Source organism: Ambystoma mexicanum, chromosome 1q (genome assembly GCF_040938575.1).
Source record: "Ambystoma mexicanum isolate Mex_15411 chromosome 1q, UKY_AmexF1_1, whole genome shotgun sequence".
NCBI lineage: Eukaryota > Metazoa > Chordata > Amphibia > Caudata > Ambystomatidae > Ambystoma > Ambystoma mexicanum.
In genome coordinates this window covers 848178001-848195473 of record NC_090922.1, presented here as the reverse complement: position 1 = coordinate 848195473, position 17473 = coordinate 848178001, and the positions used below count along the sequence as shown (strand labels likewise).

Sequence of the window (17473 nt, the reverse complement as noted above, 5' to 3'; positions counted from 1 at the left end):
TAGTTGGAATCAATATTTCTGATGGCTCTAATATGTTGAAGTATTCTTAACTTCAATTTGTCTTTCGTGCACCCCACATACCACATGTTGCAAGGACAATTCAAAACATAAACCACATGATCCGTATCACAAGTTATTCTGGATGTGATCTTGATATTACTCCCCAGAATCGGATGTGTATAACATGTCTTGTTTACAGCGTAAGTACAGGCTTTACATTTGGAGCACTTGTAGAAGCCCCATGGTTTTACAGTTACCCAACTGCCGGTCAATGCATAGTCAATGGGCTTCATGAAACTTGGAACCAATGTATCCTTAAACGAGGCAGATCTGCGAAAAGTAATGTTAATGCGATCACCTAAAATAGTGTTTAAATGTTCATCAGATTTAAGGATATGCCAATGACGTTGTATGACTTGTCGAATATTATGGGCTCCTACACCACATGTCAAAATAAGCCATGTCTCACTGGTGTCAGTGGTTATATGCTTCTGAGTGTCTGTTAGCAATAATAGAGACCGATCTTTACCTCTAGCTTTCAAAAAGGCTCTCTCCAAAATTTTCTTAGGGTACCCTCGTTGCTTGAATTTATTTGCCATCAGGGCACATTCGCAGTCGAGGGTTTCAATCCTAGAACAATTTCTTCGAATGTGAATGAACTCCCCATAAGGGATACTCCATTTAAGGGCAGTGGGGTGGTTGCTCTTGGCATGGAGTGGGATATTAGAACTCGTGGGTTTTCTGTATAAGTTGGTAATCAATTCACTTTGAGCCACAGTAAGAAGAATATCCAAATAAGTGATAGCAGTCTTGATGTGGCTCTCAGTGAATTGTAGGTTGAGATCATTGGTGTTCAAAACTGTAACAAAATCCAACCATTCTGCACTAGTACCGCCCCAAATGACGAACAAGTCATCAATATATCTTAGCCAAAGGGCAATCTTAGATGTGTATTGGCTGTTTCTGGGATGCCATACCACAAATTTCTCCCACCAACCCATCAACAAATTGGCATAGGAGGGGGGCAAATGTAGATCCCATGGCAGTCCCTTGTAATTGCATAAAGAACTGCTTGTCAAAGAGAAAACAATTATTAGTAAGACAAAGCAAGATTTCAAGGATCATCTGTGAGTGCTGAAGAAAATTCAAGGATTCCGTATGCAAAAAATATTCACAAGCTTTGAGACCATCTATGTGTCATATAGACGTATAGAGAGAGACTGCATCCAGTGTTGTTAATAAATAGGTGGATTGCCATGGTATACCTTCTATGCGGCTGAGAAAGTCTTTGGTGTCCCTAAGATAAGAAGGCAGAGTAGTAACAAAAGACACCAAATCTCATCTATAAATCTCGAAGTGTTTTCTAACAGAGCCCCGCAAAGTGTGACTATTGGCCTGCCCGGGGGTCTAATAAGACTCTTATGAACTTTGGGCAGAAAATAGATAGTTGGAATCACAGGGAAACTAGGATGTAAGTAAGAACAAATGTCCTCATCCAACAAGTCTCTCTCTTTCCATGTCTGCAAAAGATGGTCGAGTTTATTGCTCATGATTTCAGAAGGATCTTCAGTTAATGTTGCATAGCAGTCCTTGTTCAGCAGTTGTCTGTGGGCTTCTTTAATGTAGTCACAACGGTTCATGAGGACAATATTCATGCCTTTATCTGATGGTTTGATAATACACTCCGTCATGGCACTCAAACGTTCAATGGTGCATTGTTATGACAAGGTAAGATTGGTTTTATGTGGCGCCCTTTTCTTCCTGATTTTTTTAAAATCGTGGACAACCAAATCTTGAAAAGCCTCAACATGTCCCCCTGGATTGAATACTGGGTTGAAACGTGATTTAGCTTTGAGTTGAGTTTTCCCTGGCCAGGCAGTATCAACATATGATAAAGGGGATTCTTGGTCCCAAATATCAGTGACTATATCACTTTCGGTCTCTAGATATTCCAAGTCCCTCAAAGTTAACGTATCTTGCCTGGAGACATCAGTGCCTCCCTGGAAGTTGGATTTAGGTTTAGATTTTGGTGGATACATGGCAAAGATTTTTTTCAATCTAACTTTACGCATGTATTTGTCAAAGTCTATCCGAGTTTCAGCATAATCATAACTTGACGTGGGCAGAAATTAAGGCCCATTTGGAGTACATTAGTCTCCTTGGCAGTAAGGTGGTGGGTGGACAGATTAATGATAGCCATGTCTGGTGACCTCATGGTCTTGTGAACTATTTCTTTGCTCCAGAGCGCGTTAGTCGTTCCGGTTTGTCCGCGGTTGATGTGGATGCTAGGCCTTCCCCTCCATGTTTTTTTCTGCCTCTTTGGCTCGATGATTTTCCTCTTCCTCGTCCTCTGGATTTCTTGCCGCTGTTTAGCTTGCCCTCCATACCTAACAGTCTCATTTCCTCTAAAAAATTAAGTTTTCTAGAGGGCTGTTCACCTTCGCTTTCAGTAGTATCAACATCAGAGGAGGATATATCTGTAGGAATGTCATCAGTAGTACTGGGTATTTGTTTGGGGAGCTTTTGTCGCAAGGTGTCAAAATGTTTTTTTATTCAATTTCATAGGTTTTTAGTAGCGCAACTTAACCATATCGTCCCTTTAACAATGTTTTTTTACTGAATATATATATATAGAGAAAAAATAACGGCAAGGCACACACAACAAACAAAACAGGACACCAAGGGGGAGTCCTGAACAACGCGTTTCGCGCTTGGTCACGTTAGGGGAATGAAGGAAACAATCAACATAGATATTAAAATGTAGTCCCTTTACTATTTCGCCCATCTCCATTGGGTCCTACACTATACCATGAAAATAAGGCGGCCATGTTAGGCTGTAGTAGAACCTAGTATAACCCAATGATGCAATGGATTAGGCACAGTCGTTGCACAAGTTGCGAAATAAAGCAGTTTAAAAAAACATATCTAAGATTACAACAGATAAAATGTAGCCAAGATTGAAAACATTACATCCAGTAATAAAAATCATAAAGTGCTAGTGCAAGTCCATAGATGTAGTTGCGTTGTAGGTTTATAGCAGATGTTGACACCAGAGACAAATGCAATCGTGTCAATACAGCAACCATGGAATTGGAACATGTTTCAGAGAAACCATAAAGTGCAAGTGCATTCATAAAGGATCTCATACATTTTACAACCCAAGAAAAGGGCATAAAATTCAAATGCATTTCAGTGCAAATGTATTAATACAGCAGCAGTATACAATCAGAAACATTGTTAACCATAAAGTGCAAGTGCATATGTAAACCGATATCTTTCTTTTTGTAATACCTACCATTATAAAATAAGCATAGTTGAAAGCTAAAGTGCAATTGCATTAAATTAGTATGTAACCTTTAGGTCTACAACATTTAAAACCACATAATAAAGTGCAAATCCCTGAGAACAAGAAGCAGTACCATTAATGGACCTATATAATAACAAAGATGGAGAAAGGGCGACAATAGAGGGGGAGATATTTTCTACAAAAGAAAACGCAAGACAGATTGAAATAAAAATGTCATGCAAAAAATCATAGTGACGTTCCCCGAATGTTAACAGAAACAAGGCAGCCCTAGAGCCAAAAAGAAAAAGGATCTATTGTGAAATTGCACAAATAATAAGATTAAATTAAAGAGGCCATTCCCAGGCCAGGGCGGTGTACCATGTTAGTCTCTATGAGAAACAGTATTAAATAGCCAGAATCAACAAAGGAAGAAGAGGGAAAGAGGATAGAGCAAAGAGTGCAACCCTCTCAAGTACCCATAAATGTGTGTAGCTCCTCATCCACGTTGTGACCATTTGGATATTTAGTATCAAAATCCAAAATGAACCTAGTCTCCAATTGTCTCAATTACAAGGTTCGGTCTCCTCCTCTCTGGTGGGTCGGGACATGGGCCACAGCAAAAAACGTGAGTAAATGAAAATCACTGTCATGCTCCTGCCTGAAATGCTTGGCCATCGGGTACGTAGGGTCAAAATTCTTGATGGCTCTAAGATGCTGCAAAACTCTGAGCTTTAATTTACATGTAGTGGACCCTACGAACCATTTCAAGCAGGGACATGCAAGGACATACACAACAAATGGAGTATCACAATTAATAACATGTTTGTTCTTAATTTCAAGGCCTGTGATAGGATGTATAGATTTACATACAGTAGCATGGGGGCAGGCCTTACATTTTTGGCACTTAGTAAAACCTTTAAGTAAACCTGGTAACCAATTGGTCCTAGCAGAGTTTTTCTCAACAGGGGATAAGTAGCTGGAGACCAATCTGTCCTTTAATTGCAGTGCTTGTTTGTAATTCAAAATCGGGCATTTAGGCAGCACTGGACCAAGATTGTTGTCAAGCATAAGACTGCACCAGTGTCTCATAATGATATATATATTAGTGCAATATTATGATTGCATAATTTAAGAAACACATCACACACCATAGAGATATTGATAATAATTATGCAGTCTTTTCAAGCAAGTTTAAGTTGTGTCATTTATCTCATTTAATGAATATTTTATATTTTGTTTCTCAGATGCAATGAATCCTACTTCACCCGGTGGTGTACGTCCTCCTTTACTACAACTAAAAGCATCTGCTGGTGAGTAAAAATGCAGTTACTTTTACTTGCTCATGTTATGTGAAGCTATCACCATTTACAGCCATTGCATAAATGATTTCCCTTTTTATTTTTGCATGTTTAAGGTTTCAGAAGGAGGAGACTGACACACAAGTGGCATGGTGATTGCTATAGAGATTTATTCATCAGGAAAATAAAAATAAAACCTAACATTCCCTATCTCTAAGAGGAGTTTCCCTGCCTCAACTAAAACACTAACGGTTCTGTCAGAATGTCCATTACTCTTAAAACTAAACTAGAGGTAAAGTAGACCTTCCTGGTGCAGAAGAAGGTCTCCCTTCTTCTGGGCTTGGGATAAATGTTCACTTCCCGGTTTTGGTTTCTTCTTAGGGGAAAGATCCCCTTCCCTGGGTCAAAATTGTCCTCCAACACAAAAGACAAATTTGTAGCAGGTTTCTCTGTCAGGCACACTGCTTATCTTTTAACACTTTGTATCAGAATGTCTTTTCAGCTCTTGTTGCCAGGAGAATGACTCCCTTCTTCTGGTATCTGGATTTAACAGTTTAACACAACATGGAGGAATGATTCTCTTCCCCTTGTCTTGGATACCAGGAGAATGACTCCCTTCTCCTGGTATCATGACTTCAGAGTTTGCTACAACAAGGGTGAATTACTCCCTTCCCCTGGTATGTTGTCACTTGGTTGTACAGTTCAACACCACCAGGGGTAATGATTCCCTTCCCCCGGCCTCTCTTTCACTTTGCTTTCACAGTTCAAGACTTCCAGCCATTCACTTTGAGGGTTCCGGACCCAGGCTTCCCCTGTCTCCAGATGTCATGATCTCTGCTTCCAAAAGGCCAGGACTTACCCAACTCCCTTGGAAGCAGACCCATAACCCATAACGGCCTTCCGCACCAAGTATGGGCTATTTGAATATCAGGTCATGCCCTTCGGACTTTGCAATGCCCCGGCCGCCTTTCAATATTTTATGAACGATGTCCTCAAAGAACTCATAGATGTATGTGTTGTCGTTTACATTGACGACATCCTTGTTTATTCTTCATCGGAATCTGAACATCGGAAACACGTGAAAATGGTCCTCGAGAGGTTGCGTCAACACAGACTTTTCGCTAAGTTGGAAAAATGTGTTTTCAACGTGACTGAAGTTGAATTCTTGGGATTCATATTATCACCTAGCGGAGTGCGTATGGATTCAAGGAAGGTCGATGCAATTCTCAAATGGCCATCACCATCCTCCGTAAAAGGGGTTCAAAGCATGTTAGGCTTCGCCAACTTTTACCGCAGGTTTATCCCCGAATTCTCTCGAATAGTCCAGCCCATCACCGCCTTGTTAAAGAAAAACAAACGTTTTGAATGGTCTACCGAGGCGGAACAAGCTTTCCAGAATTTGAAGACAAAATTTATCTCTGCACCAATTCTAAAACATCCTCGCCCCGAACTCCCCTACATCGTCGAAACTGATGCTTCGAGCCTTGCCATGGGGGCAGTTCTATCACAGAAGGACCCAGTAACCAATCAGTTACATCCCGTGGCATTCTGGTCTCGCAAATTCTCGCCTCCTGAGATCAATTACACTATTACTGATAAGGAACTTCTGGCTATCAAGTCTGCCTTTAAGGCTTGGCGGCATTATCTTCTGGGGGCCCGACACACCGTTACTGTGATTACGGATCACCGAAACCTGCAATATTTGAAAACCGCAAAAGCCCAATCCTCTAGACAACTCCGTTGGGCACTATTCTTTGCCGAGTTTGACTTCATAATTACCTATCGACCTGGTACAAAAAACGGTAAAGCTGATGCCCTTTCTCGGATGGGAGTGGAGGAACACTTGACCAACCCTAAACCTGTACCTATCATTCCCGAACAAAGAATTCTGGGTGTAATAACCACACAATCCATAGAGGAAATTAAGGATAAAACCAGGCAACTTATAACTCCAGCAGAAATACAGAATTGGCATCTGCAGGGAAAGGACTTTGCAGTAAAGGACAACGATTATACCTGCCCAGCACAGATTTACAGAAAAAGGTGATCTCTTGTTATCACAAGTCTCTAATGGAAGGACATCCCGGTATGGCCAAAACCTCAGAAAAGATCAAGCGCTACTTCTGGTGGCCGTCTTGGAAAAAAGATATCAGAGACTTTATAATGTCCTGTGGAGTATGCGCCCAAAACAAGAGTCAAAAGGAAAGACCAGCCGGCCTCTTACGCCCTATTGACATCCCACCTCGCCCTTGGCATACGCTTTCTATGGACTTCATCACCGACCTACCTCCATGCTCCGGATACAATACGATCCTGGTAATCGTGGACTTATTCTCCAAGATGGCGCATTTCATTCCACTCAAAGGCTTGCCAACAGCAACAACTCTGCCCCGAGAATTTCTCGAAAACATCGTCCGACTGCACGGTTTTTCTTCAGTGCTAATTTCGGATCGAGGTAGTCAATTTATTTCTCATTTTTGGTGAAGTTGTTGTCGGTCGGCTCAAATTGATGTGAGATTATCGACCAGTCACCACCCTCAAACCGACGGACAAACCAAGAGGACCAATCAAACTCTGGAACAGTATTTACGCTGCATGCTGCAACAAATTGAAAAAACTTGGAAAGATATCCTTTGGATAGCCGAATATGCCTACAACAACTCTGTCCACTCAGAAACTGGGAAAACCCTGTTTTTTCTTTTATACGGCTGTCACCCTCGAACCTCAGAGTTGGATCCACCCCAAGATCTTGGAACACCAGCAGTAGACTACCTGCACTCTACTATCACCCAAGCTTTTAAGGAAGCCGTTTCTCACCTTCAAAGGGCTAAGGAACAATACAAGAAAGGAGCAGATCAACATTGGAAGGAAGCCCCCCAATATCAAGTAGGAGATCAAGTCTGGTTATCCACCAAATATCTACCTCTAAAAGGACCACGCACATTCAACCCGAGATACCTTGGTCCCTATTCCATCACTACCATAGTAAACCCAGTAGCGGTCAAGTTGGACTTGCCCCCTCACATGAAGATACATCTGGTCTTCCACGTCTCTCTTTTAAAACCCGTGCAACCTCAAACCCGACTAACTAAATCCCCAAAACCTATCCTAGTTGATGGAGAACTCGAGTTTGAAGTCAAAAGCATCCTGGACTCCAAGATCTCCAAATCTAAGCTATTTTACCTAATTGACTGGAAAGGCTACGGCCCTCAAGAAAGATCCTGGGAACCTGCAGAATATGTCCACGCTCCTCGTCTAATCAAAAGATTTCATCAAACATTTCCTGACAAGCCAAAACCCCCGGGGAAGCCCGGTTTGGGAGGGGCCTTGAGGGGGGGTACTGTCATGATCTCTGCTTCCAAAAGGCCAGGACTTACCCAACTCCCTTGGAAGCAGACCCATAACCCAGGTTCCGAGTGCCAGCCAGTCCCAATTGGGACCTTTTGGACCCTGTCCTGGCGCCAGTGGCGCCAGGCTCATAAATATGCCCAGTCCCAGCGCTGCAAGCGCCGGGCTCATAATGCTTGGGTGGACTTACCTGCAGCACCATGCTGCTTACTTACCTGCCAGTTGAACCCCTGATCCTCTTCTGTTTGGGACTACTTTTCCTGTTGGGTGGGGCAGGAGCCACTCCCTAGGTTCAGAACACTGGAACTCTTCTGGAAAGCAGGAACTCTTTTCTTACCTAGGCATGGCTGTGGAAGGAGACACCTAAGCACTACAGGAGGCTATTTAAACCACACCCGATGGATGAATCTTGCTTTGCGTTATTCTGCATCCTCTGCAGCAGAACGCTCATCGTGTCTTCTGCATCTGATCCTAGGCCTAAAGGAAAAAGGCTTACCATCCTGAATCCAGTCTTCAGCAACATCTATAAAGACAAGAAAGAACAGGTTAGCACTACGGTCTTCAGTGACACTGCATCTCTTACCTGGTCCATCGGCTGTCATCAACGCCTCGCACAGCATTCCTGCATCTGAAAGACAAAGGCTTACCTACTCTTCACGCTCCGGAGGTCATCGCACTGCATTCTGGCATCTGAAAGACAAAAGCTTACCAACTCTTCGCACGCTCCGGAGGCCTTCGGCGCTGCACCCCGCATCTGTAAGACAAAAGAAGGTGCGTTTAAAGACATTGGGTAACGTTAAATACTCACGTGCCATTACTCCATCCACGCCAAACTCAGTGGGCATTCCGGCATCCTTCAGCAGCTCCGAACTGGTACCTGCAAAATAAAAGGACAGTTAGTGCGCATCGTGAAGCAAGCAACAAGCGCTTACTTACGCGCCTCCAGGCGCTTCTATTCCGCATACGGGTCCATCCTCAACTCACTTCAGCCAGTCAACCGCCATCGCCGGAACCCTGCAAAATAAGAGACAGCATTACAAAAGACTTTTAAAGACATTTGAAATATTCGTAACTCACCGTTCGTGAAGTAAACGACGGACAGCAGTCCTCTGAAGTCAAGAGGCCTGCACTACCTATCCAGTGAAGAAACTGGTTACAGCACCCTGCCCCGAGGCAGATGGAGAGTTCGGTGTTCACTTACCTAAGGTGAGAGCGTTAACCTTTGGGGTTCTACAGGAGAGGAGAAAAGGAAAGAGATAGGGACACCCCCAATAACCCCAGTTCATTAATCCCATATTTTCTATCTGCAGACATCTTACTCTTCGAGTCAGGCATACAGTGCACAGAGGTCCAGCCCAAAGAGCCAACCGGGTGCTACACATCACTTTTGAAGATACGGTAGTCGCCCAGTCAAGACCGGCGCCTCTGCGAGAATCAGGTGAGCGTTACACCAGACTTGGGTAGACTTGGTTCACTCCCCTGCCAAGTACTGCCACGAGGAAGATGATTTGTACTCTTCTTCTCTAGTGGGTGTGGATCCCAGAACAGTATTTCTCTGTTGCTCTTATTTTACAGACCTGGTTCACTCTCCTGCCATGTACTGCCACAAATAAGATTACTTTTAGAGATCTTCTTTTGTTGGTGCAGGTTCCAGACCCATATTTCCCTTCTTCTTTTTATTTTGATATTTGGAGACCTTTTCCTCCAAGTACTGTCACAAGAAGATGGTCAAGGCTTTACTCAAGCACCAGCTAGAGGAAGAAACCCCCCAATCGTCACAATTCTCCCTGCTTGTTTGTCCCCTCTACAAGCTTGTGTGCATGACTTTCACAACTTCTTGTTGGGTCCCAGACCCTTCAGGCCTCTTCCTAGGCCTCATGACCCTTGCAGCATATGGATTAGGCCCGCTAACCTCCCCATGTCCCAGCTGGTCTAGCCATCACCCCTGTGGGTGCACAACATACGGCCCGCGGGCCAGTTGCGGCCCGCCATGCTGTTTTGTCCAGCCCGCGAGGCACAAACACTTTCCTAATGGAGGGCGGCCCGCAAGCAGCATCGGCCGCCCTCCATTAGGAAAGTCTTTGTTGTCTTCCGGGCCGGACAAAACACTGGCCGTCATTGGCTCAGCACACATGCACCACGTTGCTCCTACGAGCCACGTAGTGCGTGTGTGCTGCACCAATGGAGGGCCAGCACTACGGCTGGCGTGGCCAGTAAGGCTTGATGCCGGAAGGCATTTCAGCCTTGCTGGCCATGCCAGCCATAGTACCACTCCACTTACCTCGCCAGCGTTCCAGCTTACCTGCCTTCCAGCACGTCCGGTAAGTGGTCTGTTTGTTTGTGTTTGTGTGTCGGGTCTGTTCTGCTGTATGTTTGTGTTGTGTATGTTGAGATGGGGGTTGGGGGGTGTCGGATGTGTATGAATGTTTGTTTTTGAGTGTTTGTGTTGTGTATGTTGAGATGGGGGTGGGAGGGTGTCGGATGTGCATTAATGTTTGTGTTGTGTATGCTGAGATGGGGTGTGGGGGGGTTTCGGATGTGCATGAATGTTTATTTTTGAATGTTTGTGTTGTGTATGTTGAGATGGGGAGGTGGGGGGGTGTCGGATGTGTATGAATGTTTGTTTTTGAATGTTTGTGTTGTGTATGTTGAGATGGGGGGTGGGGGTGTTGGATGTGTATGAATGTTTGTTTTTGAGTGTTTGTGTTGTGTATGTTGAGATGGGGGTGGGGGGTTTGGGTCTGTATGGGTGCATGCTTGAGAATGTGTGTGCTGAGTTGGGGGCTGGGGGGTTCAGGTCTGTATGGGTGCATGCTTGAGAGTGTGTGTGCTGAGTTGGAGGGTGGGGGGTTTGGGTCTGTATGGGTGCATGCTTGAGAGTGTGTGTGCTGCGTTGGGGGTGGGGGGTTTGGGTCTGTATGGGTGCATGCTTGAGAGTGTGTGTGCTGTGTTGGGGAGTGGGGGGTTTGGGTCTGTATGGGTGCGTGCTTGAGAGTGCGTGTGCTGGGTTGGGCGTGGGGGGGTTCAGGTATGTATGGGTGCATGCTTGAGAGTGTGTGTGCTGAGTTGGGGGTGGGGAGGTTCAGGTCTGTATGGGTGCATGCTTGAGAGTGTGTGTGCTGAGTTGGGGGATTGGGGGTTTGGGTCTGTATGGGTGCATGCTTGAGAGTGTGTGTGCTGAGTTGGGGGTGGGGGTTCGGGTCTGTATGGGTGCATGCTTGAGAATGTGTGTGCTGAGTTGGGGGAGTGGGGGGTTTGGGTCTGTATGGGTGCCTGCTTGAGAGTGTGTGTGCTGAGTTGGGGGGTGGGGGGTTTGGGTCTGTATGGGTGCATGCTTGAGAGTGTGTGTGCTGAGTTGGGGGTGGGGGGTTTGGGTCTGTATGGACGCATGCTTGAGAGTGTGTGCGCTGAGTTGGAGGGTGGGGGGTTTGGGTCTGTATGGGTGCATGGCTTGAGAATGTGTGTGCTGAGTTGGGGTGGAGGGTTTGGGTCTGTATGGGTGCATGCTTGATGCTTGAGAGTGTGTGTGCTGAGTTGGGGGTTGGGGGGGTTGGGTCTGTATGGGTGCATGCTTGAGAGTGTGTGTGCTGAGTTGGTGGGTGGGGGTTTAGGTCTGTATGGGTGCATGATTGATGCTTGAGAGTGTGTTTGCTGAGTTGGGGGGTGGTGGGGTTCGGGTCTGTATGGGTGCATGCTTGAGAGTGTGTTTGGGGCATAGTGTTTTGTTGGGGGTGAGGGACATGGGGCATAGTGATTGGTTGGGGTCGAGGGGGCCATGGGGCATAGTGTTTGGTTGGGGGTGAGGGGGCCATGGGGCATAGTTTTTGGTTGGGGGTGGGAGCCATGGGGCATAGTGTTTGGTTGGGGGTGTGGGAGCCATGGGGCATAGTGTTTGGTTGGGGGTGAGGGGGCCATGGGGCATAGTGTTTGGTTGGGGGTGAGGGGGCCATGGGGCATAGTGTTTGGTTGGGGGTGGGAGCCATGGGGCATAGTGTTTGGTTGGGGGTGTGGGAGCCATGGAGCATAGTGTTTGGTTGGGGGTGAGGGGGCCATGGGGCGAGGTGTTTGGTTGGGGGCGAGGGGACCATGGGGCATAGTGTTTGGTTGGGAGTGGGAGCCATGGGGCACAGTGTTTGGTTGGGTGTGTGGGAGCCATGGGGCATAGTGGTTGGTTGGGGGTGTGGGAGCAATGGGGCATAGTGTTTGGTTGGGGGTAAGGGGGCCATGGGGCATAGTGTTTGGTTGGGGGTGAGGGGGCCATGGGGCATAGTGTTTGGTTGGGGGTGGGAGCCATGGGGAATAGTGTTTGGTTGGGGGTGAGTGACATGGGGCATAGTGTTTGGTTGGGGGTGAGGGGGCCATGGGGCATAGTGTTTGGTTGGGGTGGGGGACATGGGCATGGGGCATAGTGTTTGGTTGGGGGTGAAGGGGTCATGGGGCATAGTGTTTGGTTGGGGGTGAGGGGGCCATGGGGCATAGTGTTTGGTTGGGGGTGGGAGCCATGGGGCATAGTGTTTGGTTGGGGGTGAGGGGGCCAGGGGGCATAGTGTTTGGTTGGGGGTGGGGGACATGGGGCATAGTGTTGCTCTCCAAGAGTGAACCCAATAATGAAGCTAAAACAGGCACAGTTAGGAAATGTACATCCTTTGCTTTTTTGAGGAAACCTGACTCAACAAAGGCCATACTCCTCCTGGGCAACCCAAACAGCAAACTATAGCAGTCCAAAATAACGGAATGTCCAAGCAAGGGTCAATAAAATATATATAATTTAATTAAACAGACGATATACAATAACTAAATCGAAATAAATTGAAAATGTGTAGTACAAAATGTAAGTTTGAAATGCAATAAAAATCGTTACCCCTCAAAAACATATTCTTTTTCCATGTGTTTAATATGAATTGGGGGTTGAAAAAGCCTCCTGCCACGCCCCGCCTACCGCCCCGCCCACATTTACTTTTTGGCCCACTATAGCCCTCATTTAAGGCTCTTCTGGCGACTGGAGTTTGCCTCCGTTCCTCCTCCATGGTCGTCAGCTTCTCGAATCTGCTTCTGTGACCTGTGACTGCCGGCAATGTAGGTATGAAATCTGCAATCCTGTAGCTGTCAAGTTCCCAACACAGGTGGTTGCCCAGTTATTTGACCTGCTAATGTAGAAACATCAAGTATGTCCTCAGAGTTGAATGTTATCTAATAACATCCAGGATTGGGGGAAACGTGCATATCATGAATAGCCAGTGCCTCCCCTCTGAATTAACAGGAAGGAGGGAATTGGGTAGGACTGAAAACAAAGAACTATGTTGACAACAAATGTATACCTGATCTCTTTTCTGTAAACTCTGAGAACAAAAATACCATTGATTATCACCTCAGATCTCAGCAAAGAAAGCTGACTATCTGCATTAAGCCAAGGATGACTCCAAATGAATGACACAGTGAGAAGGTCCAGGTGTGATGTCTTTATATGAATTGTGTGTTGTACTCTACACTCAAGGGAGGAAGGATCTTTTATCATGACAGGTAATAATCCTGTAAATTCATGAACAACTGAAACACAAGGACAAAATAATACTTGGCCTATGTGATCAAATGTGTTAACATACACATGTACCAAAAGGCATCCCACATCATACTATTTACTATGATAATAAAGATACTTGTGGTCCACTCCCCACTACGGTTTGTCAGACGCAGATTTGAAGATCAATGGGTAAAATCAATGGTCACAGTTGACATCTTCTCAGTAATCTTGAAATTGTCTATACAGTTGGAAAAACAGAACCTTTAAGTAACAGTTGCTTTAAAAACCAGGAGTCAACAGAGTAATTGGAAGCTAGATGTTGTACTAGTAACTGTAAGATTCAAGGTCTCCAGTTTACCATAAAACCGGAGATAAAGTCGCAGGAAAAACCATTCAAGAACTCAACAACCCCGTAGCAGTGAGTCCCGTCAAAACAAGGACATTTGAGAAGGCTGTATATTCTCTAACACAAGACTGCAGATAGGAGGAAACACACATTCTTTGCAGTAAGGTTTGCTTCCTTAAAATGTAATCACTATTAAGTTAAGTTGAGCAGCTAACACATGGCATATGTATGTGTTTGGCTAAAAAAAATAAAGCACACAGTGCCTGAATCCTCAGTGAGGTGATTAATCTGTGAAATTATAACTGCCTCAAAGGTAGTCCATACACTTTCCATATGAATGAAGAAGTCGTGAATATCCTACTGACACCAATAAAATAAATATCTTGAAGTCCAGGGCAGTCTTACACTTAATAAATCATGCCCCACATAATGTACTAATCCCGAAGGAGACTTTGTACCTTCCTAGTACAGATTGAAGTTGGTAACTAACTCCCACATAAAGTTACTTGACATTTGCCCAATTAGGGGACCCAACACTATACTCTAGATCGCTATCCTATTCACTGAAAGCCAACAGCATGACGTCCATAGACGCAGCCTCAGTGTTTCCTTTTGATTATCTTGTTGTCTTCAGACAGAAGGGGCGGAACAGGCGCGCTCCAAGAGCCGCTTTCCTCAATATGGGTAAACAAAATGCAGTTAGTCTCCAACTTTAGCTCTCCTTTGCATCCGGATGCTCATCAATCCCCTGCAGTAAATGAGCTCTTCACACAGAGGGAGGAAAAACAAAAGGTCCCTTGCCTCGAACATGAACGCAGTCTGCGTGAAACAGATCCCGGGGACCGGGGAGCAACACACACAGTTTAGCAGAAATATCTTCCCCAGAGCACAGTGAGTCCTGGGATTTTGACTGAAACTCCCTGGGAATGGTCAACATGAAAGTTAGATTGAGTTTGAAGCAAACCCTGCTCAGAATTCATTCAATATTTAGGTCTATGGAAGTATATGGTGATATATATGGATATATATATGGATATATATATATATTTATATAGCCTAGGGGGAGCTCCATTTTAGAGCTGGCAGTCACAATTGCTCTTACGGCTCAACTTCCACTTATTTCAACATTCCACCCTCTCATTCAATTTCTAGAACATTTCAGCATTATTTGGGCCAGCTAAGCCATAGAAAGAACCGATGACCTCACACCAGGGGAGCTAAAATGGCTGCCCCAATTGGCCCCACATCTATCACAGGGGTTGCACCTGCATCTCATGGTTCCATGTGATAATGTCCCTGCAAAAATGTCAGCTGGCAAAAAAGCCGCCAAAATATAGCTGTTGTTTGCAGGGACATTATCAGATTGAAAATACGGGAGACACTGCCCAAAATCTTTTTTTTTCTGGAGAAGCGGGGACACCCCTGCAACTCCCGCTCCCCTTGACCCCATATATATATGGTCACCATATAAAATGTTGCCACAGCCTTTTCCCGGCGACCACATGTGTGGCGACAATATGTATGGGGATAATATTACCAGATACCAATCTCTTTTACTCACTACTATACAAAGGAAAGTGTAGAGCAGAAGTGACCTACAAGGGAAAGACTGCACACTGCACACAAGTTAGCGTAGGAGACCAGCTACAGTTGGCTCACAGATCTGAGACCAGTGCCAGTTCCTGCAGCCCGTAAGCATGTACACTGACTACTAAGTGAAGCCACGATGAGTAAACAATATAAAGTTAAAAACAATGAAAAAGAAACAAGTGAGAATGTACTTAACACTGGAAAAGTTTCAAGCCTGGTATTGCTCATGTCTGACCTGATTTCTTTTAATTATTACCACCCTGGTTGAAATTGTGTGTGAAGCATGTAAGCCTATGAGTAGGAAGAGTTACAATATACTGCAAGTTGCAATAAAATCACAGGCTTTGTCAGTGTTACAATTTTTGCGATCTAGTGTTCAGTGTTTTTGGGGTTTTGGCTGACATTGAGTTTGTTTGGCACCAATTCACACTACATCACAGAGGTTATATGTCATTTTACCAATTGAAAATTCAGAGTGGTACATTTCACTGCAACCAAAATACTGAAAAACGCTGATTGTTTTCATTTAATTTTATTTGGGGGGAGGTCCCCCCTCCAAGCCACACATTTTGTTATCTTTACAACATTACCCCAACCCCATCCCGACCCATTTGAACCCCTTACCCAACTACCCTATATATATGTATTTAGTATTTTCAGTGTTTTTCAGTATTATGGTCTTTGGTGAAATGTACCACTGTGATTTGTTTTCGGTAAATTGACTGGGTACCCATTACAGAACCCTGCCACCCACTCAATCATACGAAAAATGCTTCAGTCACTGCTAATTCTTGCAGACACTTTCTGACAGTAATTTGATACTTATTAATCCTCTCTCTCACCATATGTCTGCCTGTGTCCTTTAGAACAATTGACTAGCATTGTGCATGATACTATGATACTATGAAGCGTTACATAGGGCCTCATTACAACCTTGGTGCTAAGTGCACCAACTTTACCACCATGGTGTAAACTCCGTTTACACCATGGTGGATGGCGGATTTACCGCCCCATTCCAAGGTGAGTGGGGCGGTAAATCCCCATTTCCCATTTTCCCTTCCCCATTCCCATTTTTGCCCCATAGGGCATAATGGGAGTGGGGAAGGCGCTAATTACGCCGCCGTAAATTACGGCGGCGTAATTAGCACCATGGCAGGTTAGCGCCATGGATTTTAACGCCTGCTAAAAGCAGGCGTTAAAATCAGAATCAGGCGTTAAGGGTTAACGGTGGCGTTAACCCTTAACGCCTGAGTTGTAATGAGGCCCATAGTCTGTGTTTACCCCTATGTTATGCCTATGGTTTTTAGCAGAAACAGCATTATCAATCGAAGCAAAACACTTGGATCCTAATAGATTGACAGTTGTCACAGCTATTTTATTTTCACATCCAAATACTCAGATTGTCAAAATGAATATATATGGTCGTTGGTTACAAGCACGTTAATGGCAAGGTGAGACTTGCAAAAAAATTAATTAGCACCAAGCCAAATGTTCATTACATACTTTTGGGGTCAGGCATACAACCATTTTATAAGAGACCTATTTGTCAAATGTAAATATTTGTGGTCCTTCTTATTTTTCCAAAATGTGCTTTGTGTTAAGTAAAGTAGACAAGAACCATCATTGGGCCTATTTCCCCCTTCTCCAGGGGTTATTTTGGAATCATATAAAATGAGTGTAATAGACTGTTGATCTTTGAAAATAAACCTTTAGTCAGAAAATAATGTTTTGATAAAGTGCTCAATAAAAAAGGGTAACATTTTCATTATGTTTATACTATATGGTGGAAGTAATCAGTTTATTTTAATATTGTAAAATGTTACAGGTCCACTTTACAATGTTAGTAGAATTGATTAATTTCCTGTAGCATATTCTTTTCAAAAATATACACCATTTGTATTTCAAAATTCTCTTCCCTCTTGGAAAGTATTATGCTCACATCAAAACCATTATTCCGTTTGTTCTGTGAGCATCACTTGAATGTTTAGTTTTATGTGCTGACCCCTGATTGGTTGGTATGCAGTTGAAGACACTGCGGCCTTGTCCTGTTGGCCCTACCAAGGCCTGCCAAAAAACCACCATGA

At 44.5% G+C, this 17473-nt stretch overlaps 1 protein-coding gene across 3 annotated transcripts in view; it reads left to right on the top strand.

Annotated features, from left to right (window-relative positions):
* LOC138537920 (coagulation factor XIII B chain-like) overlaps nt 1-17473 on the top strand; it is a 656126-nt gene that overhangs the window by 499377 nt on the left and 139276 nt on the right. For all 3 annotated transcript variants that reach the window (XM_069641489.1, XM_069641490.1, XM_069641491.1), the window contains one exon: nt 4531-4596. In XM_069641489.1, coding sequence (XP_069497590.1) covers nt 4531-4596 — 66 coding nt within the window. The remainder of the gene's footprint in view (nt 1-4530; nt 4597-17473) is intronic.